Here is a 24003-nt window from a genome sequence, read left to right as displayed (position 1 = left end):
AACTCCTGGGGCGTCCCCAGTCTGTAAATGCAGATTTCTGGCCTCCCTCTCTGCTGGTCCCCAAGCTTTTGGAGACTGGGCGGACCCGAGGACTCCGGGTGGCTTTGTGGGCATTGAAGGCTGAGCCGTACTTTGCAGGGCCTCTACCGAGGACAGCACACCTCTCATTCCCTGGGCCGAAGGTAATCCCCGAGCGACACGATCACTGCGTGTATTATGCCCTTTTGGCCTTGGTCTCTCTAGGTCCTGTTGGGCCTGTCTTGAGAAGTGGGTGCTGGGAGGGCCCTGCCCAGCGGGGCTCAGGGCCTAGGAAGCCTGCAAAACCAGTGCCAGTTGCCGCCGAGTCGTTTCTGACTAGTGATAGCCCCATGTGTGTCAGAGTAGAACTGTGCTCCACGGGGTTGTCAACGGCTGATTTTTCAGAAGTAGATCTCCAGGTCTTTCTTCTGAGGCACCTCTGGGTGGACTTGAACCCCCACCCTTTTGGTTAGCAGGAGAAAGCATTAGCTGTTTGTACCACCTAGGGGACTCACCATGACTTGAGGGCACCTGATTTTGGAGGAAGCCCTTACTCTCTGAATACCACACCCTGCTGCTCCTTGCGGCCTGGAATTCACTTAAGCAAAGGCGGTACATGATCCCCCTCAGACAGAAACAAGAGCAATGGTCTCGAGAATGGGAGGTGTTTAACTTTTCACCCTAGAGAAGTCTTTCATTGGGGAGAAGACAGGAGAGGTGTCAGAAAACAAGCCTGGAGGCCTACCTGGAGGAGGGGGGATGCTCAAGAAAGCCCCCAGCCAATGAAGACCCTGGCTGGTGGGAACAGAAGTGAGCAGATCTTCTGGGCCAGGAATCTCAAGGCCCAGCTCTGCCTTAACTGCCTTCCCAGCCGAGGCTCAGTTTCCTCATCTCTACAATAATCCTTATTATCAGCCGTGCCCTGAACTGCTCCGGGTGTGTGTGTGTGTGTGTGTGCGTGTGCGTGTGCGTGTGCGCGTGCGTGTGTGTGTGTGAAGGGGCCTCTGGCTGTTTAAGGATTTACTGCTGCCTTTCCTGCAAAAAAAAAAAAAAAAATTTTTTTTTTTTCCTGCCAGCCTAGCCAAGCCTGGGGGTGGGCACACTTCATGGAACACCTGGCTATGCAGGACGTCCCCAGAGGCCCTCCCAGGACAGACATACTGAGCCCAGAGCTGAATTCTTCAAGGGAGAGGCGTCCCTTCCGCTCCATGTCCATCCAGTCGAAGATCATCTCTGGCTCCTCCTCGCTGCCCAGGAAGCTGAACTTTGCTGCCTGGAAAGAAGGGGTGAGTTGAGGACACAGCTCTGGGCCACACTCGAAAAAGGGGAGGTGTTTATCTTCAACCACCTCCTCCTTCCCTCTCCCCAGTTTTGGAGTCTTCCTCCTAACCTAACCCAGGGCCTACCTTTGAAGCTCCCCAACCTCAACCAAGAGAGCCTTCTCAGCAGAGCCCTGAACTGGCCCCAAACCTTTTGCTTCCCCCATCCAACATCAAAACGTATCTGTTCCACGTCCCCTCCCTTTAGGACGCTGACGAAGCACAGCAGCTAAACTGCCCCAGAATGTTCATCAGTGTCCATAAGTTATGTGATGCTCGAAAACAAGGCAAAAAGGTGGACAGTAGAGCCTTTCAGTGTTATACAGGAACAAAGGTCACCCAAACATTTTCTAGACTCTGTGAATGTGCTTAGTTCATCTCATTATTTACCGCTGATTAAAGGTCCCAGACTAAATGAAGTCACACATTAATATGTAGATTTTTGTCCGAGAGGGACACAAAATATTTTTTGTCTGATGGAAAAAATCTAACTTTGTAAAATCTAACTCGCAATCTGATTCTAACATTTCTTTGTTAAATTACCTATAAATACCTTAACTTTTAAAATTCTCCCTGAACCACTATATTCCTTGTTAAATAATGAGTTAAATAAAATCTTCAATATGTGGTCATTTTAAATTTGTCTAAGAGTCAGGATTTTACTTTTCTGAAAATTACCCTTTAACAGCTTTGGAGATTCCATTGAGATGCCCCAGTGGACTCACGTGACAAAGCTGAGAAAGCTGCATTGCAGGCCACTGTACCGGCTGAGCTCTTTAAGCCCTAAACCAAAACTAAACCTTGCTGCTGCGGAGTTGGCTCTGACTCATGGCTACCCCATATGTGCAGAGTAGAACTGCACTCCACAGGGTTTTCAAGGCTGTGATCTTTTGGAAGCAGATTGCCAGGCCTTTCTTCCAAGGCACCTCTGGATGGGTTCAGACCACCAACCTTTAGCTAGGAGTCGAGTGCTTAACTATTTGTGCCACCCAAGGACTCCTAAATTAATATTAAATTAAATTAATTAATAAATCATTTTTGGCTACCTGGATAATGTCTAAGAAAAATTTAATACTAAAACATTGAATGCTGAGTGTAATTTTAGGCTTAGATCCTTTTGCTTCTTACTTTTTAGATGTTTGAGAGTAACTGTATCTTTGGGTTCTATTAATGAATGTATCCATTTCTGCCACTTTCAAAAGTTGTACAGGGGACATGGGTAGCTATTGAAAGTTGTATTGTGTGTATATGTGAGCTTTGTGAGTCTGTTAAAATGCTTGTACAGTCAGTCCTCAGTTATTTATCCCCCAGTCCTTCTGTGAAATCCTCGTTGTTGTTGTTAGACGCCATCGAGTCAATTCTGACTCACAGAGACCCCATGTGACAGAGTAGAACTGCTCCGCAGGGTTTTCCAGGCTGTAATCCTTACAGAAACAGACTGTCAGGTCTTTCTTTTGCAGAGCCACTGGGTGGGTTTGAACCGCCAACCTTGCAGTTAGCAGCCAAGTTCTTAACTGTTGTGCCACCAGGGCTCCTTTTCTGTGAAGTAGAGGTTAGTTATTCTGGCTAAAGGTTGTAATCACTGCGGGTGCTTGAGACTGTACTAGGAGCAAGGGTGTCTGTAAGGAAACGAGACGAGTTTTTTGCTTCTCAAGGGAAAAGGGAAGTGATTTTGCCTTAAAGTCTCTGGTAGTCCCAAAATGTGAAAGGGGATAAAAGGCTAAACCTGAATGGATATAAAAAGTTGCAGAGAGTTTGCAGAAATGGAACTTTATTTCCCTTAATTTATAATACCTGAGTCCAAAAACATGTCTGAAATATGTTAACATTTTGCCAAATTTGGCTCGATTTTGAAAAGTTTAGTGGTAATTTATTTTTTAAAGTGTGAAACTTTTACTGCCACATGTTATATTAATGCAAAACTAGAATTTGGCTTTATCTCTATTAAAATGACAAATTGGGCTTAGAGCTTTTCTCAAAGAGTACAGAGGTTGCTATTTACCTTCTATGTAAGCTGCCTAGATTGCAGAGAGGCTATGTTTCACTAGAATAATTTTCTCTGCTCTCTATTGACTTTATCACGTCCTTAATTTTTATTTTAAGCGAAAAGCGAAGTCCCCTCCCTATGAAAGAGCTAAGTACCCTTGAAATTTCATTATAAAAATCTTTATAAAAATAAAATACATTTATTTTAAAATATTTACTTTCACTGTCACTTTGGTTAGATAACCAAGCACTATTTCTCAGGCTCCCATGATCCTATCTTAACCTGACACCCAAAACTTCCCTGACAGTTCTTGTGCTTTTGCCTTCCCACAGTCAGATCTTTTTTAAAAAATAATAATAATAGTAACATTCTATTGTGTTTTTGTTTTACTTTTTTTCTTTCCTAACTGTACCCATAAACCCTAACCCCTTGCTGTCCAGTCAATTACAACTCATAGCCACCCTAAAGGACAGAGTAGAACTGCTCTGTAGGGTTTCCAAGGCTGTACTCTTTATGGAAGCAGACGGCCACATCTTTCCCCCAAGGAGCAGCTGGTGGGTTCGAACAACCGACCTTTCAGTTAGCAGCCTAAGATCAGATCTTTAATTTAAAAAAATAATAAAATAAAAATTCCCGGACGTCTTTCTCTATATTTACGAAAAAAAAAAAAAGGGCACCATTATTATAAGAGCATCATGGGAACAATTGTCCAATGAGTGGAGATACTCGGCCTTTCTGAGGCTATTTATCTAGGAAAACTGCTGTTAATATAAATATTTCAGCAATTGCGTGCTTTATGGGAAGGTCCTGGAGATTTCTCAATGCCTTTGCTATGTTCTTATCTTCAGGGGAAACACCGACCAAATGCTAATTAAATGGTTATGTACTGTATCCTGGAAGCCCTGGTGGCATAGTGGTTAAGAACTACAACTGCTAACCAAAAGCTCAGTGGTTCAAGTTCACCAGGCACTCTTTGGAAACCCTGTGGGGCAGTTCTACTCTGTCCTATAGAGTCAGAATCAACTCGATGTCAGTGGGTTTGGTTTTCGGGTTTTGGTACTGTATCCCAATGGAGGATTTTTCTGTCCTCAGTTCTGACATTATTTGCTACTGTAATACATAACCACAGTCTCATTATTAGACAGATTTGAGTTTTCCTATACTTACCTGAAAGGAGCCATGGTTGCACAATGGTTAAGTGCTCGGCTGCTAACTTAAAGATTGGCGGTTCGAACCCACCCAGCACCTCTGCAGGAAAATGATCTGGCTCTCTGCTTCCAAAATGATTAAAAAATTACAACCTAGGAAACCCTATGGGGCAGTTCTGCTCTGTCACAAGGGTTTGCTATGCGTTGGAATCAACTCAACAGTGCCCAGCAACAACATGCTGTGTTATAAACTGCAGGTCAGAGTTTGTGTCTTCAACAAAAAAGGACAGACTCAAAGCTTGTCGGGAAAGACTGTTCCAGGTTCCCTGAATTATTGATGCTTCACTTTGGTACAGACGTGTGAGCTGACATTGCTTAGATGCCTCCAGACTGAGCTAGTGGACTGAGTCAGGATTTCCAGGAGTCTTTGAGTCCGAAGCCAGACAGCTTGTCCAAGAGCCAGTGGAACAAGGGCTAATTACTCGGGACTGAATGGACAGCTGAAGGAACTCTAATTGCGGTTATTTGTTTGGAATGTGGTTGGTATTATTTTTACTGTCCTATTTTTATGGCTATATGAGGAAGTCCTTTCTCTGTCTTCCTGCGCTGTCCCTAACCCTCAGTTTATGCTTTTGCTTAAAGTCGCTTCTGCTTTTCTAAACTGAATTTAAATATTTTAAGTAGTATCGGAATCTCACTGCTCCCCTCAGAATTCAGAAACTGATACTTTTATGAGTCCTCTTGTCTTCCGTGGCAATATAGTTATCGGCACAGATTCAGTATGAATCTGCCCATCTTTTTACTGGAATATAATAGGATAAATGAATTGTGCAACGAAGGCGCTACTTGGAGTGTCATATTGGAGAACAATTCTTTTTTAATCATGTGTGTTGAGCCCTCTGTAAGGGACACATGTGGAGTCAGTACGTGCTAAGGCCTCCTAAGAAGCTGGCCTAGCACAAGGTGATAAGGAACCTGGCAGGAGAGGGGCCTTAGAGAAATTGGGGATCTTAAGAAAAGAAGAAGTCACCCGGATTTATAGATATTTTAGGTGAAATCTGGTAGAGCTCTGATACATGCTATAACATAGATGAGCCTTGAAAACGTTATGTTAAGTGAAAGAAGCCAGACACAAAAGGATAAATATTTTATGATCCCACTTATAGAAAGTATCTAGAATAGGCAAATTCATAGAGACAGAAAATAAATTAGAAGTTACCAGAGGCTGGGGGAGCGAGGGAGGTAGGGAGTTACTGCTTAAGTGGATGCGGAGTTTCTATCTGGGATGATGGTAAAATTTAGTAAATAGACGGTGGTGATGGTCACGCAGCATTGTGATTGCAACTAATGCCACCAAATCGTACACTTAAAAATAGCAAATTTTACATTAGACATATTTTACCAAACTTTTTAAAAAATGATGTTGGAAGAGAAACTCCAACCTAAGGTTCTATATGAAAACTTTTGGACAGAATCTGAAGTGACTCGACACTGTAAAAGTCTAGATTTGCAGAGCAAACTCAAGCAGGCCCATATGCTTAATTCACACCCTCACTGCACCTATGGAAACAACCAAGCCAAACCAAATGAGACCAGCTCTTTTTTTTTATATATATCAAGAATAAACTTTGGAGATTATTTATGATCCTAGAAGAAGTATTTGAAACTTGCAAATAAGGCAGAAAGGTAGACAGCATGTCCTTCCAATGTTATGCAGGGACAGAGGCCGCCTAAGCATTGTCTAGACTGAAGGAATGGACTTAGTTCATCTCATTGTTTACTTTTAATTAAAAACCTCAGACTTACTGAAGTTACTTATTAACTTATAGAGTTTTTGTCTGGGAGAAATGAAAATAATTCTTGTCTAGTAGAACAAATAACTCTAAAGATTTATGACCTGTTGGGCATTGTAACCATTTTGACTTTTTTTTTTTTTTGGTGATAAATACATATACAACAATTGTTCGCCTTTTCAGCACTTCACATGTACAATTCAGTGACATCGGTTACGTTTATCACGTTCAACCATTACTGTTTCCAAATATTCCCATCACCCTTAGCAGAAGCTCAGTATCTCTTAAGCAGTAAGTCCCCTTTCCTCCTCCCTTCCACCCACCCCTGGTAACCACTCACAAACTTTGATTTCTATATCCAGTGAAACCTGTGAGAGCTGGAACTCAATGGGACTGCCTTATTTTTCCAGGTCTCGCAAGCTTTCTGCCTTTGACAAGATGCAGTCTTACCACTTTTCTATCGTTTGTTTTACTGGAAAATGTTTGAGTTCTCCTTTTCTGACAGGTTTCTGCCTTACACAGGTTCCAGCTTTCGTAGGTTTTACTGTACTAGGCATCAACCATTTTTTAAATTTCACTCAGCAATCTTATCCTAACACTCCTTTGTCAAATTGCTTATAAATATCCTAGCTTCTCAAATGCCCTTTGAACCGGTCACAACATCTTACTGGTTCCATCATTCAATAAATTAAATTAACTACTTAATACCTTCGATAAGTGTTCACGTTTTACTTGAGAGTCGTTATTTTGCCTTTTTGAAAATTAAATTTCAACATCAGCCATTAGCCGTTTGCTGCGGATTAAAAAGTGGGGCCCTGAGTGATAGGCTGTGGGAAGGGTCAGTTTTGACAGTGGAAAGGACAAAGTCTGGAGCAGGGAGCAGCGTTAGGAGGAGACGGCAGGCTCATGAGACCTCGGCAGCCCACATATGCCCCTTTACAGAGAATGAGGAGGGATGAAGGAAAGAAAAATTGATCTTGGTGTTTCAGTGAAGTCGATAGTCACTGACGTGGTTTGATTTCCAGGGCACTGCCTCTTCCCTAGAGAAACTTTTTTGCTCAATGGGCATAAAATTTTACTATTATCAAGTTACTTCTTTGATTGAAACTCCTTTCTGTTGTTAAAATGCAAATGCTTCTGGAAGTGGGTATCACAAAATGTCTTATCAGTCATTTACATGTTAGTATAAACAAGTTGTTGGCCTTTTCTGAGAAGAGGTTTTAGAAAAGAAAAAGGGGAGAGGGCAGGCCTTCCTGGGATAGGGAGTCTCAGAGGCTACATAAAGGGGAAGTAGGAGTGATATGGGGCCCAGGGCTCACCGCCATGTCCTCACGGGTAACAAAGCCCCTCTCCTTGGCACCGCAGTCCTGGAAAAAGTCCTGTAGTTCCACAGCTGTTTGGGAGGACCAGGATTCTGGCTCTGTGGCCACAGGGGCATCCTGGCCATCAGCTGGCTCTCGTGTCTGTCGCCGGCGGTTAGAGCCCAGCTTCCGGACTTTGCGGGACACTCTGTGACCATTCTCCATGGCTCCTTGGCCCTGGGGACAGAGGAGAGGTGAGGAGGCAGTGGGCCACTGAACAAAGCTACTCCCTACTTAAAACCCTCCATGGCTCCCCATAATCCTTGGAAGAAAATCCACCTTCGTCAGTGAAGCTCTGCCTGACCATTTTCCTCTGGACTCTGACCTTGCCTCCGGCCCCACCACACTGGCCTTCAGCCCACCTGGCTCAGGGCCTTTGTTCTTTCTGTTCCTTTTGCCTGAAATGCTCTTCCCCGAGCTATATTCATGACTCATGCACTCAGCTCCTTCAGGTCTCTGCTCAAATGCCCAAAGCCTTCTCTGATCATTAAATAAAATAGCCTCCCTCTAGGAGATGTTCTATTTCTCTCCTGGGGGGTGGTTACAAAGCGTAGGCCAGGATCTCGCTGTGGGAAGGACCAGAAACAGCTTCCTGAGAGCACTCTTCTGTGGTCCCTCCAGTGTACTTTCTCACATGCTGCTGCATCAAAACAGGAATTCTGGGCCTCCTGGAAGTGCTCCCACCACCATCGCCCCCTCCCTCTCTCAGCCCTCGCCTCTCCTCCAGCCTTTTTTCTCCTCAACGCCATGTCTCCACTCCTTCAACACATGCACCAGGGAATCAGTAGCTCCTTCAAAGGGCTCCTAAGACCCTGAACGAGGTGGCGCCTGCCTCATCCCACCACCCCCCAATGCCCTTGGGGTCACCCATAACCCTACTGAACCACTTGCTGTTCAGAATTTCAAGTTCCCTTCCATGCTTTGCCCCAAATCTCCCCCAACTCTCTCACTTCCTTGTCTAGTTAATACTTCTTTGCCTCACCTTAGAGGCTGCCTCCACCCAGAAGCCTCCTGAAAGCCACCCCCACACTTCAAGCTGAGTTCAGTGCCCCCTTATCTGTGGGCTCGTGATGCCCTGGGCTCCCCTGGGGATATCACTGTGCACCTCAGTCCACATTGTACCATAGCTCCTTAGCACAGAGTAGGCGCTAAGGTAAGTGTTGTCAAATTCATTAATCGGGGCCCCTTCATCTGTTGCAAAAGGTCTTAGGTCAGTAGATCAATCAATAAAAATTTCAATGCGTAAGACTTGGTCCAGGTGAGACCCCGGGTCAGGGGAATGGCAGGTAGGATCTGGAAGGAGGAAACAAATTCAGTGCCTATAAAAGTGTATGGGGTGGGGGTCAAGGTCATGTTCTGATGGTCAGGGCAGGTGGTCTTGAGCCAAGCTCTAAAGGAGACGAGGAATTGAGGCAGCAGAGAGCAAAGCCTGTGCCCAGGAAAGGGAAGAAACTTCTGCTCTGGGCTCTGCTGAGTCAAAGGCCTTGGACAGGCTGAGCAGAGGGATCGGGGGCCCTGTTTTAGGGGCGACGGGCTCATTTCAGGGGGCATGGAACCACTGGTCCAGCCTTCCCTTGAGCAAGTTCCCTCCTGCAGGTTGCACAGGACTTGGATGAAGCAATTCTTTGCCCTGAGGAGGCCCAGAACTTCAAAGTGAAGTAGAGTGCCCCTCTGTGTGTCTGTTTTGTCTCTGTCTGTTTCTGGGTCTCTGTCTCTGTCTCTCTGTCTTTCTTTTGGGACCTTAATTTTGATTCAGATGTAGTTTTAAGATCATGGCTGTTTAACTACAGTGGTCTGCTGGAGCCAAATCTTAGGGGCTCGCAGGAGCCAATTGTGCACTTCCTAACTCGGTGGCTTGAAATCAGCCGTGGTGGGAGTATTCACACTATGGGAATTGGCAAATGCTACAGATCAGGGTTTTTCCCACTTGGGAACTGGTTGTTAAACAGTTACCAGCATACCTCTCTGAGAGGCCCTCCTTCTGCCCAAACCGTCCCCAAGATCTATCGCACACTAAGCAATAAGCACTTAGAGTGAATTAGGAAAAGGCACCATTTCCCCTGGCAGAAACCGCCCAGTGCCAGGGAGTATAGTTTGCCAAGTGGAATGTGGACTGGATCCCAGTCCTCGCTTACCCTTCAGCAGGGCACCCTTGTGCAGGACACCACCTACACACCCAAGCAGATCCCCTGATCCTGCAGGTACAGATGCAACTAACTCCTGGTCTCCCCTGGAGGCACTCACAGCCTTATTCAGGAGAAGACACAAAACTAATTACAGTACAGCTTGGAGGGGCCAGCAGACCTGTGTGCCAAGTGCTGAAAACACTGAAAAAGCAGCAACTCACCTGCCTAGGCCTGCCAGGGAGGGCTTCCTGGCGAAGGTGATGAAACTCAGCAGTGAGCTCTAGGAGGCAAGAGATCATATTTAACCCTGGATCTCCTCATGGTGCCTAGCCTTGTTCTGAGCATGTTTTGGGCACTCAGATACTTAATAATTCCTCCACTGGCACACTGTCCCCTAGAAAGTGGGATGTTCTTCTAGGCAACTGAATTCAAAAAACCAAACCCGTTGCCACTGAGTCAATTCTGACTCATAGTGACCCAATAGGACAGAGTAGAACTGCCCCATAGAGTTTCCAAGGAGCGCCTGGTGGATTCAAACTGGTGATCTTTTTGGTTAGCAGCTGTAGCACTTAACCACTACACCACCAGGGTTTCCTAAGGCAGGGTGACTGTTTTGTATATTCAAGAGATTAAAGAGAAATGACAACTAGGTCCAATGTATAACCCTTAACTGGATTTTCTTTCAGAAAAGAAAATAGCTATATGGGACATTTTGGAACAACTAGGGAAATTTGAATACGGACTATATATTAGACGATATTGAGCAAGATAAAATTTCTTAGGCGTGATAAGGTCTTGTGGTCAGGTAAGAGAATGACCTTGTCTTGAAGAGATATGTGAAGTAGCTAGGGGTCAAGTATATGATGTCTGCTGCAATTTGCTTTCAGATGGTTCCGAACAAGCCACAAACAAACGTGTGTGTGTGTGCGCGCATGTAATGAGAGAGTGCAAATGGAGCAAAACATTAGCCATTGGCGCAATAGCATCATTGTACTACTCATTCAACCCTTCTATAGGTTTGAAAGGGAAACCCTGGTGGAGTAGTGGTTAAGTGCGATGGCTGCTAACTAAAATGGTCGGCGGTTCAAATCCGTCAGGCACTCCTTGGAAACTCTATGGGGCAGTTCTACTCTGTCCTATAGGGTCACTATGAGTCGAAATTGACTCGATGGCAACAGATTTGGTTTTGGTTTGTTTTATAGGTTCAAAAGTTTTCTTAATAAAAAGCAGGGAGAAAAAAGCTAAAAATGGAATTCCGTGTGTTAGAATAGAAGTTTCTATACTACTCTAACCACCCTTCCACTAGTATCTCTCATACTCACCTAACTCCCATCTTGCCCCATGGAGACAATGACCCCTCCTTGGGCCACATTGTCAAAACCCCGAAGGCCACCATCCAGCCCCATTCCCCATCTGTCTCAAAGGGGAGCCTCCTCTCTCCATGGCCCCATGACCCTTCAATGGCCAATGGGGCTGGGCCTGGGGGCTGAGGCCTTGTGGCTTAAAATCACTGAGTCATTCACAGAAGAGCATCAGCCCCACCCTTTAGACTTACAGAGGTGGAAACTGAGGCCCAAAATAAGAAACGACTTCTAGTCATAGTGCTCTGGAGTCACACAGGCCTCTGCCTCTTCCAGCTCTGCTCCTTGGGAAAGTCACTTAACACCTCTGTGCCTCAGTTTCCTCCCTGGAGCATGGGACTAATATCTACCACACAGAGTTGCCATGAGAATTAGAAGAGATCATTAAAATTAAAACACCACTTCCCACTACCCAGCACAGCCCACTCCCCTTTCTGGCTTTATTTTTTCTTAGCACTTGTCGCCATCCCAGAATATTTTCCTCATTTAGCTTCATGTGAGTAGGGAGTTTGCTGTTCTGTTAACTGCTGTATCCCAAACCCTAGAAGAGTACCTGGCATACACTAGAAAATATTTGTTGAATGTATAATTCATGTAAAGTACTTGTGAACATGCCTGGCATACAGTGACTGCTGGGTAAAGGTAGTAAGGGAGATGGTGGTGATGCCGTTGATGAGGGTGAAATGCCACATGAGTTTCATAATAACTGAGTATTGTACAGGTACAATTTATTCCACTCAGCAGTTGAGGAAACTGAGAGAGGCTTGGAGAGGCAGAGCGTGACCTGCCGGAGCCATGACGTCAGTAGCAAAACGGGCACTAGATCCCACCCTCCTGATTTGTCATGGCGTAGACTTTCCCCAGTGGACTTCTCAGTGGGCAGAAGGCCCCCTTGTGGCTCACAGATGCCCAGCTGAGCAGCTGGAGGTGGGACAAGGGATTTGGAGCAGAGCAGAAGTGGACAGGCTCTGCTCAGCGTGGTGAGACCCAGTATTGGTCTCTAAGAGCAGTTTCATGTGTACTTCCGGCAATGGAGATAACACGCATGAGGCAGCAAGATAAGATCCCCAGTATGGAAGCCTCCAGAACTGAAGCTCTGGGGGAAGGGTCCACTATGATGCGGGCACCATGCTGCTGAGTCTGTCAGGCTTCTACAAGTACAGGGACTTAGAATACTGAAACCAATTTCCTGTGGCCTCATCCTGGATATGGGGCACTCATTTAATTTTTTTTTATCTTGTTGTTCTTGAGAATATACACAGCAAAACATATACCAATTCAACAGTTTCTACATGTCACTTTGGTGACACTGATTACATTCTTCAAGCTGTACAACCATTCTGACCCTCCTGTTCTGAGTTACTCCTCCCCATTAACATAAATTTACTGTCCCCTAAGTTTCCTATTTAATCTCTCAAGTTGCTGCTGTCAGTTTGATCCCATACAGATCGTTCTCAAAAGAACATATGCTCAAGGAGACCTTTTTCACTAATAAGTTATTGTTTGGTTTTAAGAAGATGTCTGGGGATATTTTTGGTTTAAGGTTTAAAGATTATCTCAGGGCAATAGTTTCAGGGGGTTCATCCAACCTTCATGACTCCAGGAAGCCTGTAGTCAGTGCAGGGCACCCTTAATATTTTTAGAGAAGTTCGTAACAGAGCTGCCCCTCTACAGCCCCTTCCCAGCAGTTCCCTGGCATTTTATAAGAATACAGCACCTTCTGGACACCTCACCCAGCCCCACCCCCACCATCATGGGCCTCCAGCCCTCTCGGCCAAGTCAATCCTTCACTCCCAAGAGAGTCATCTGGCAAAGCCCTGCTTGCCTGTCAGAAGGCCTGGGGCAGGAAGGCCTGGGGCCTCACCAAGTCAGCAGGTGCCCTACAGCCAGCACTACATTGAAGTCAGTCAGGACACCTGTCATTGTCAGTCAGGACAGTATACACCCCTCCTCCCTCACATTCAGACCAGTCACAGCACTCCTCATGGCCTTACAGCATGCCCTAAAAGCAATCTTTGCCCCTTTCATGGTCACGCATGGCCACTCAGAGACAGTGGGGACATCCTACCGTCAGTCAGTGCATGCACACACACACTCTTTCTCAATCTTTCCTCAGTCAGCTCCCACTCAGTCAGTCATCACCCTCACACAGGCTGTGGGAATGGACACCCACCGCTCCCTCATGGTCAGCACACCCCTGGGACAGTCTGCTCTCTCCCAGTCACAACATTCCCCTCCCCGACATTCCACATGTAGTCACTGCCCACTCAAAGTCACTCAGAGCACCTCTCAGTCAGCCACCAGGGGCACCCCGTCTGTCAGCATTCCTTCTCCTCCACCACATTCCCCTTGGTCCATAATTGCTCCCTCACGCCAATAATAGTTGGAAATCCCCTCATAGCCAGAAACATACATACACACAGTCCCTCAGCATGACCCCTCTCCCCACATTCCTTGACCAAGAAATCACACAAAGTTTGAAGTCAAACTTGAGAGCAAATGAATCCCACTCCCAGGTATCTGTGGGAATCAGCTCGCCACTGTGGGATTAGGTTAAGGGAGCACACACCACAGGCCTTCCCCAAGTAAGTGGAGATCCATAGAAGGAGGATGAAAAGGGGGTGGAGGGCTGCAGTGGAATTATAATATGGCATCTGCAGGTGCCTTAGGGACTCCCCCAACTCCATCACTCTCTCACCTGTGGGTCTAGGAACTGAGTCTGCTCTTCACTCCATTTACTTCGACAACAACAAAAACTAGCGGTGGTCCCAGAACCCAGATTGTTGAAACTGGATGAGCCTGAGAGACCACCTAGTACCCTATTCTAGTCTACCCTCCCCATTCTCCCACTTTACTGATACAGAAACCAAGGGCTCTGAGAAGACAGGTGACTTGTTCAAAGTCACATGGCCATTTAAGGGTAGGTCATCTATCCCAGTCCCCTGCCCCAGTGCTGTCCATTAGACCATGCAGAGAGCTCCAAATTCACGAGAAAAGTGGGCTCGGCCCTTTGTACCCTTGTTGCAGGAGCTAGATTGGGACAGCTGCTCCCTCCCCCACCCCTACCCCTCCAGAGAAAAGAAGCATTGCAACTCTGGGGTGACTCCCACCTCTCAAAGGCTCCCAGTCCTGTGCGTAGCCCCCTTTCTCCTGGACCTGGTGATGAGACAACTGCTGCCACCATGAGCAGTCAAGCTCTGGAACTGTTAACAGTCTTGTCTCTTGCTTAATCACCCTTTCCGGTCCCCAGCTAGCCAATCTCTTTGGTTGATCTATGGGACTTCCTGTTGAAGAGACCACTTGTTACTTTCACAATCTTTCCTGGTACCTCCAAGGCCCTTCTTGTCCTAAAATCTTGGAACTGGAGAATGCTGAAGCTTGAAGGGATGTCCTAAACAGAGGCTCTGAAGGGCGAGGTGGACTGCCCAAGGTCACCCTTATTGGAAAGCCAGAACTTGTACCCAGGCCTTTGGTTGCCAGGGTGATAGCACACCTTGTCCCAGCCAGAGTGTTGATGGGCACAGCTGTGGACAAAGCTGGGTGCGTGGAATGTCCTGGGTTAATTGCACATCTGCCGTATCTCAGGTCCTCATTCTCAGGCAATGTCTTAAAATACCAGGAGAAGCTTATATCTAAGTGATCTTTTGGAGAAAGTATTTTATCTGATGGAGTCCTTGGGTAATAAAAAAAAAATGCAAATGGTAAATGCACTCAGCTGCTAACAGAAAGGTTGGAGGTTCAAGTCCACCCAGAGGCATCTCAGAATAAAGGCCTGGCAATCTACTTCTGAAAAATCAGCCTCGAAAACCCTGTGGCACATAGTTCTACCATGAGTTGGAATCAACTCAATGGCAGCTGGTACTGCTATCTTACCTGGTACCAAAATATATTGCAAAGCTATAACCGTCAGAACGGTGTGGTACTGGAGCATGTATAAGGATATAAATCAGTGTAAGAGAATAAAGCACCTAGAGATAAATTCAAATATATATGGGAATTTATTTTTTTTTAAAGTAGCATTTCAAATCAGTGTGGAAAAGTTTTTGGGTTTTTTTTTTTTCAATTAACTGTGTTGGGAGAATGGGCTGGATATCTGCAAAAACCAAAGTTGGAGATCTAACTCTAAAAAAATTCAAAGTGGACCAAAGATTTAAGAATTTAAAAATCATAAAATTACTTGACGTTTGGGATTTGTTTCAAACTAATCAATGGGTAGGGCATAGATGAAACAAACTGGCCTTGTTCTGATCACTGGTGAAGCTGATAAAGACACCGCAGGCTTGACAGGCTCTTCTTTCTGCTTTTGTGTATGTTTGAACATTTCCGTAATAAAAAGTTTTAAAACTTCATGAAGATATTATAAGAAATCAATGGATAGTTCTAAAATAATCTTGAAGAGGTCAAGGCCTTCCTATGTATATCACAAGGCCTTAGAAGCCATAAAAGATAAGATTTTGACTATATAGAAATTTAAAAAAAAAGACTGAATGGCAAAAAAAAAAAAAAAAGCTGTAAAAAAATATTCACGTATCACAGGAAATAAGCTAATTTCCTCTATATATAAAGAGAACCTGCAGAACAATAAAAAAAAGCAATAATGCAATAAACTGGCACCATATGTAAGTGGACAAATCACATAAAAAGAAATATAAATGGTTTTTAGACACAAAGAAAAAATATTTATCTTGACTTGTAATTAAGAGAAATGGAAATAAAACTACAGTGAGATATTTTCAGCTATCCAGCTGGGGAAACAAAAGATAAGTAACACACTATGTTACAAAGGAAGTAGGAACACAAATACTTTCACACATAGTTGCTAAGAATACAAACTGGTACACCTTTTAGGTAAAGAAATGTGGCAATTTCTATTAATATTTAAAATGCGAAAAGCTTTTGACTCAATAATTTCACTTCTAGCCATTTGTCCTACAAATGATGTACAGAATGACAGTGTAAAAGAATACTCATTATAGCATTGTCTGTAGTAGCGAAAGGATGGGAAACAACCCAAATTTCTGTCAGTAGAGAACTAGTTAAATAAGTGCTGATACGTCCATGCAATGACACACCACGCAACTGTAAAGAAAATGAGAAGGGCCAGGTGTACTGACACAGAATGATCTTCAAGATATATTGTTGAATGAAAAAAGTAAAATGTGGAATCCTGGGTATAGTGGGTTTGTCTTGTTTTGTATTTTATTATATTAAATATATAGATAACAAACCATTTGCCATTTCAAGCATAGTGTGTTTTGTACAAAGAAAAAAAAAGTGTGTGTTAAATTTGTGCAATATATATGCACACATGGAGCCCTGGCGGCACAGCGCTTAAGAGCTCAGCCGCAAACCTACCAGCTGCTCTTTGGAAACCCTATGAGGCAGTTCTACCCTGTCCTATAGGGTAGCTATGAGTCTGAACTGACTCGACAGCGTCTAACAACAACAACAACATGTACACATATTCATATATGTTTGTAAGTGCTTAGAACACTTTTGAAAGAATATATAAGAAACTGATAGCAGTTGGGCTGGAGAGAGGAAGTCGAGATGGAGGAAGGAGATTTATCTTTCACAGTTTACTTTTTATATATGTTACTTTTTGTACCATCTCCATATATTACCTACTCAAAACTGAATCTAAGAATGATTTGTACATATACAAAGAAAGAAAATGCTAACGCGAACATGGTAAGACATTAACATTTGAGGACTGTCGATGAATTCTTTTACTATTTTTGCAGCCTTTCTGTCGGTCCAAAATTACTGCAAAACAAAACATTTTGAAATTTAACTTTTAAATTAATTACTAGGTTTAATTTTTTAAATAGATAAATATTCTCACATCCAATGATCCCTTTCACCCCCTTTTTACAGATGAGGAAACTGTTGCTCAGAGAGTTTCTAGGACTTTGTTGAACGAAATAAGTCAATCGTGTATGTACTGAGCAAATATTTTGTACTATGTGTCAGACACTGTACTAGGCACCAAGGATTCAAAAGTGTAGGGAAAAAATACACCTATAATGTTTAATAGTGATAAGCGCAATGAAGAAGAGAAAAGCAGGGTGAGGAAGTAAAGTCATGGGGGTTATTTAAATGTGGTGGTCAGCTGAGCCCTCTCTGATGACGAAATATTGATGCAAAGATTGGAATGAAGTGAGGAAGATCAGGAAATAGGGTGTTCAGGCTGAGGGAAGAGTGAGAAACACCCAGGAGACCACTGTGGCTGCAGCCCAAAGTGGAGGGAATGACGTCAGAGGTAGCAGGCGGTAGGACACAGGCCATGTAAGTACCTGGGTTTCTAATTGTAGATGAGATGGAAGGCATTTGGGGGAAGCCTAAGGTCTGACCTAGGTTTTAAAAGGATCTGTTTGGCTGCTCTCACTCTGGAGAATAAACGGTACTCGGCCAAGGATGGAAACCGTGGCAGTGTAGTGGTTAAGTGCTACGGCTGCTAACCCAAAGGTCAGCAGCTCAAATCCACCAGGTGCTCCTTGGAAACTCTATGGGGCAGTTTTATTCTGTCCTGTAGCGTCACTACGAGTTGGACTCGACTCAACGGCAATGGTTTGTTTTTTTTTTTTTTAGGGCAAGGAGAGAAGCAGGAAGACCAGTGAGGAGCCTGTTGCAATAACCCGGGAAAGATGTGGTGACCTGGACTAGAAGGACAGCGATGAAGGTGATGATGAGAGGTGATTGGACCCTGGATATATTCTGAAACTATGGCCAACAGAGGTTGCAGCTGGATTTAGGCTAATACAACAAATCAGGACTTTTCTGCCCTCCAGCGAGGGGCCCCCTCCAATTCTCTCAGAGCAGAGCGAGTTGGATTATCAAGATCCAGTCCCCAGACAACCTCAGTTCATGGCCTCCTTCCACCAGCCCACCTCCTAACCATGGAAACAAAAGAGCCACAAAGAAGGCAGGAGTCGTCAGCCCTCTCTGCTGGAGTCTAACCTCTGTGGAGCCCTGTAGGCACAGGCGGGTAGGACTCAGCCTGGCTCACCCTCGAACCAGTGCTGCAGCCCCAAGTGGAGAAGCCTGTCCATGAGCAGGCTGGCAGGAGGACATACCAGGAGCTAGAAAAAAGTTATATTCAGGCCTTTTGGGACTCAGTGGAGCTAATTTTAAAACACTGAGTGTCACTGACCTCGGAAGCTGGATTTTACAACAACAGAGTGAACTTGCAAGGATCAAAGGCAGTGAGACCGCTATACGAATGGAAACGTTTTCACGCTCATTACTCTTCATTCCTTAAAGAGGCTGGAATTCACTTCACAGTTGGGTAAGTCCGGAAGCAAGATACTCTGTGTTCTGGGGTGCAGTGGCGAGAACTGGGGCTCCAGCAAGGAGGTCTGAGTCTCTGTATCAGGCTGGCAGCTCCAGAATATCTCTTAAGAGTTTAGGAGAGCAATTGCATAGAAAACCAGGGCCAGGGATTGCTTTGTAGTTGCATTTGTATAGTGCTTTAGGTAAAATTGAGAAAACATCACTGACATCAAAGACTGAGGCAGTCGCAGATGGAGATAGGGCCCTACCAGCCTCCTCTTCACAGTGTCACAGTGGCAGGAGCTGGGCGAGGCACTTCCCCTTTCTGGTTTTATCAAGCAGGCGGTGTGGCCTGGAATCATCACTAGATATCCTGGCTCCTCAACATTTTCTAGGGTGTGATCTCAGAGAAGTGACTTAAGCACTCAGGCCTCAGTTTCCTCATCTGTAAAATGGAGCTGATAATAGTGTCTACCTCATAGGCTGGTTGTGAAGATTAAATGATGTAATCCGTTTAAAGCATTTGGAATGATGCTAGGCAGATGGTAGTCAATGTTAGCTGTTGCTGTTTTTGTGCTTATTTTAAAAGACTGAGTTAGAGAACCTCCAATTTGTCCATTCTCCCAATTTTTAGATGGCCTCGCCCAGATGCCAGGATGCTTATCCAGTGATGAGGGGCAGTGAACCTGGGTGTAGGCTGGGTGTAGGCTGGCTGATTGGGAGTGGGGTGGGGTTTGGGAGAAAATTACTCAGGTCAGAAAATGTATTCATTTTCTAGGTCTGCTGTAACAAAATACTACAAACTGGGTGGTTTACAAGAACAGAAATTTATCATCTCACACTTTTGGAGCCTAGAAGGCCAAATGAAGGGTGTCAGCAGGTCTGTGTTCTCTCTGAAGTTTCTGGGGGAAGGTCCTTTCATGTTTCAAGCTTCTGGTAGCAACAGATATTGGTAATGGTTGCATAACATGATTAATGTAATTGATGTCATTAAATTGTACATGTAAAAAATGTTAAATTAGCAAATGTTGTCATATACATTTTTGCAACAATTTAAAAGAAAAAAGTCTCCTTTTTCTCCAGTTATGGATTGATTGTGTCCCCAAAAATAGGTACTAAATTCCTGGCCCCTGATCCTGTTTGGAAATAGGTGTTTGTTTTGTTATCTTAATGAGTCCTAAACCTAATCACTTCTGAGTTATAAAAAGAGCAGAAAAGACACAGAGACACACAAGAGGGAAGACAGATGCCACGTGAAGATCAACAAGCCAAGGAACACCAGGGCTACCGACAAGGAAGAATTGACGTGGACCCAACAGATCTCATGGTGCTGGAGGTGTCTGTGGAGATAAGTAGGCAATGCAGAGCCTCTGACAAGCCCCAGTGGGAGAGTCTCATCTCAGACCCCCAGGGTCCTGGAACAAAGCCATACCTTCTACCGAGAGAATTAAACATTTGAAAAGGAGCTCTAGACACACGAGAGTTTGAACAACTGACCCTGAGACATCAACCAAATACATGACTGGGGTTGCCCATCAAGAGCTAGGTGTTGTCAGATCCACCAAGTCGTAAAGTAGACTGGGCACAACAGAAATACTTCAACCAGTGGAAACAGTGCATTCAGGACTGGGCATGAGCAGGACCAGAGGGCACAAGTAAATCACAAGAATGGCTGGTCTAAACCTCCATAGCACCTACCTCTGTTGTACCGATCCGTCTCCCTCAGCTCACACCAATAGCCTCATGGGGTTCCCTATGACCAGGTGACAGAGAAGAGGGGAAATGGGCCTAATCTATAGATTGCTCTGGTCAATATCTTGGAGTAATCTGAGAACGGACCTCTGTCACACAACAGCACAGGGGTGGCTCTGAGTGACAGTGGTGAGGATAAATCTTCCCAATGGGCCAAAATTTGGGCAAGGTACTTGGTCATGTCTCTTGTAGGGAAGGAGATGGTCTGAGGTAAGAACATACTTGGACTCTTGGGTAGTGACAAATGGGTTGGTTAGTTGGTCAGGAGTGTGGAAGGAGCAAGATGAGAAGATCAGAGACTAGGAGGTCTGGGAAAGAGACCTGTAGATAGATCTAAAAAGTGGTGTTCTTTGTGTGTCACTATAATACTCACTGGAGACAATTCATCACAGATAAGATAGGAGCATAAATATGGATCTCTTCCAGTCAGTTGGCAAGGTAGCTGTCTTCCAAATTTCTTGGCATAGATGAATAAGTACTTCCAGCCCTGCATCTGTTTGTTGAAACATCTTAGTTGGTATTCCATCAATTCCTGGAGACGTTTTTCACCAATGCCTTCAGTGCAGCTCGGACCTCTTTCTTCAGTACCGCTGGTTCCTGATGATATGTTACCCCTGAAGCAGTTGAACACTGACCAATTCTTTTTGGTATAGTGACTCTGTGTATTCCTTCCATCTTCTTTTGATGCTTCCTGCATCTTGCTTTCTTCATGTATGATGTCCTTGACATCATTCCACAACTCGTCTGGTCTTCAGTTATTAGTGTTCAATGTGTCAGATCTATTCTTGAGATGGCACATAAAAAAATTCAGGTGGGATATACTCAAGTTGTACTTTGGCACTCGTGGACTTATTCAAATTTTCTTCAGCTTCAACTTGAACTTACATGGGAGCAATTGATGGTCTGTTCTGCAGTTGGCCCCTGACCTTGTTCTGACTGATGATATTGAGTTTTTCTACCATCTCTTTCCACAGATGTAGTCAGTTTGATTCCTGTGTATTATATCTGGCAAGGTCCACGTGTATAGTCTCTGTTTATGTTGTTGAAAAATTCTATTATGTGATCTCCAGCATCATTTCTATCACCAAGGCCATATTTTTCAACTACTGATCCTTCTTCTTTGTTTCCAACTTCAGAATTCCAATCACAAGTAACTATCAATGCATCCTCATTGTATGTTCAATTTCAGACTGCAGAAGTTCCAAAGAAAGGTGATCCCACTGAATGCGGAAATTATTGAACAAGATCATTAATATCACATGCAAGTAAAATTTTGCTGAAGATCATTCAAAAGCAGCTGCAGCAATACATTGACAGGGAACTGGCAGAAATTCAAGCTAGATTCAGAAGAGGACATGAACCAAGGATATCATTGTTGATGTCAAATGGATTCTGGCTGAAAGCAGAGAATACCAGAAAGATGTTTACCTGTATTTTATTGACGATGCAATGGCATTCGAATGTGTGGATCATAACAAATTATGGATAACATTATGAAGAATGGGAATTCCAGAACACTTAATTGTGCTCATGAGGAATCTGAACATGGATCAAGAGGCAGTCGTTTAAATAGAACAAGGGGATACTGCATGGTTTAAAGTCAGGAAAGGTGTGGGTCAGAGTTGTATCCTTTCACCATACCTGTTCAATCTGTACGCTGAGCAAATAATCTGAGAAGCTGGACTCTATGAAGAAGAACACAGCAATAGGATTGAAGGAAGGCTCATTAACAACCTGCATTATGCAGATGACACAACCTTACTTGCTGAAAGTAAAGAGGACTTGAAGTACTTACTAATGAAGATCAAAGACTGTAGCCTTCAGTATGGGTTACACCTCAACATAAAGAAAACAGAAGTTTCACAACTGGACCAATAAGCAACATCATGGTAAATGGAGAAATGATTGAAGTTGTCAAGGATTTCATTTTACTTGGGTCCACAATCAACTTTCAGGGAAGCAGCAGTCAAGAAATCAAAAGATGAATTGCATTGGGCAAATCTACTGCGAAAGACCTCTTTAAAGTGTTAAAAAGCAAAGATATCACCTTGAAGACTAAGGTACAACTGACCCAAGCCCTGGTGTTTTCAATCACCTCATATGCATGCGAAAGCTAGATGATAAACAAGGAAGACGGAAGAAGAATTGACTCCTTTTGAATTGTGGTGTTGGCAAAGAATATTGAACATACCATGGGCTGTCAAGGGAACTAACAAATCTGTCTTGGAAGAAGTACAGCCAGAATGCTCCTTAGAAGCAAGGATGGCGAGAATTCATCTCACATGCTTTGGACATGTTATCAGGAGGGACCAGTACCTGGAGAAGGACTTCATGCTTGGGAAAGTAGAGGGTCAATGAAAAAGAGGAAGGCCCTCAAAGAGGTGGATTGGCACAGTGGCTGCAAAAATGGGCTCGAGGATAGCAACGATTGTAAGGATGGCACAGGACCAGGCGTGTTTCGTTCTATTGTACATAGAGTCGCTATGAGTCAGAACCAACTCAACAGCATCTAACAACAACAAAAACAAGGTATGAGCAACCAGATAGACAAGATGTTTTGTCCAGTGGATGTCATCCAGCCATTGTCCTTAGCCGCCTCAGTGTTTGCACAAAGGGACTGTAAATGGAGTAGTCACCATGGGAGGTATGAAGGGCTATCACTCTGCATGGAGCCCCAAGCCTGGACTCCCTCTTGCTGACACTTATCTAGGTATTGCCACTACTGAGTGCCCAGCCTACCAACAATAGGGACCAACACCGAGCCCTCAGTATGGTGCTATCCCTTGAAGCACCAGTCAGCCACTTGGTAGCAAGTTGATTAACCCAGACCACTTTCATCCTGGAAAGGATGGTAATCCATACTGGGCTTGATCCTTGTTCTGAATATGGATTTGCTTTCTCTGTCTGCAATGTCTCAGCCAGCACTACTATCCAAGGGCACACTTAGTATCTGATTTTCTGACATAAGACCCTCATAATATCCCCTCAGACCACAAAACCCACTTTATGATGAAGGAGAGGCAACAATGGGCACAGCACCACAGGAGCCACTAGTCCTACCACATACCACATCTGCAGAAGTTGCCAGTACTATAGAGTGCTGTAACTGCCTCTTGGGCTCAACTAAATGCCAACTTGGGGGCGACATCCTGCAGGGTTGCAGCCCTGTGCTACAGAATATGGAATACATATTGAACCAATGGCCATTCAGAGTGCTGTGACCCCAATAACTAGAATCACTGGTCTAGGAACCGAGGGCTAGAAGTAGCAATGGCCCTTCTAATCACCTCCAATGGCCCCGTTGGGGATTTATGCTTCCTTTCCCCATTCTCTAGACTCTGTGGCATTGAGGTCCTGGTCCCCAGGAGGGGAATACTTTCCCCAAAGGATACTGTAAGAGCTCTGTTGACCCTAAAGCTATGCGTGATCATTTGGAGCTCCTCTTGCCATGAGACTAGCAGGCAAAGGAGTTAAGGATAGTTGACTTTGATTTTCGTGAGAAGCTGCCTTTGCTGCTACATAATTGGAGCAGGAAGAGTATACCTGGAACTTGGGGATTAACTACGGCACCTCTTGGTGCTTCTATGCCCAGTGATTATTAGTGAAAAGAAAATTGTAGCAACTACGGTTTAATTCAGTGAACTATAGCCACCACCTATTATTTTGATGTACTGTGGTGGTTTGCATGTTGCTATGATGCTGGAAGCTATGCCAGTGGTGTTTCAAATACCAGCAGGGTCACCTATGGTAGACAGATTTCAATGGAGCTTCCAGAATAAGACAGGCTAGGAAAAAAGGCCTGGCGATCTACTTCTGAAAATTGGTCAATGAAAACCTTATGGATCACAGCAGAAAATTGTCCAATG

General features: G+C 44.4%; 1 protein-coding gene across 7 annotated transcripts in view; it reads right to left on the bottom strand.

The window, feature by feature from the left end:
* Positions 1 to 14378, bottom strand: part of RAB44 (RAB44, member RAS oncogene family) — a 33867-nt gene extending 19489 nt beyond the window's left edge. For 2 of the 7 annotated variants that reach the window (XM_064285293.1, XM_064285306.1), the window contains exons 1-3: positions 8749 to 9910; positions 7585 to 7803; positions 1180 to 1291 (exon numbers count right to left, since the gene is read on the bottom strand). In XM_064285293.1, the coding sequence (XP_064141363.1) occupies positions 1180 to 1291; positions 7585 to 7803; positions 8749 to 8751 (334 nt within the window). In that variant the 5' untranslated portion in view covers positions 8752 to 9910. Of the gene's footprint in view, positions 1 to 1179; positions 1292 to 7584; positions 7804 to 8748; positions 9916 to 9973; positions 10033 to 14223 lie in introns of those variants that run through there. The other 5 variants (XM_023546242.2, XM_023546237.2, XM_064285301.1 and 2 more) reach the window with 5 other exon arrangements.
* Positions 14379 to 24003: the final 9625 nt, after the last annotated feature.

The sequence above is a fragment of the Loxodonta africana genome, chromosome 1, assembly GCF_030014295.1.
Source record: "Loxodonta africana isolate mLoxAfr1 chromosome 1, mLoxAfr1.hap2, whole genome shotgun sequence".
Taxonomy (NCBI): Eukaryota; Metazoa; Chordata; class Mammalia; order Proboscidea; family Elephantidae; genus Loxodonta; species Loxodonta africana.
The sequence above is the reverse complement of the archived record's forward strand: the minus strand, read 5'-3'. Positions and strand labels throughout refer to the sequence as shown.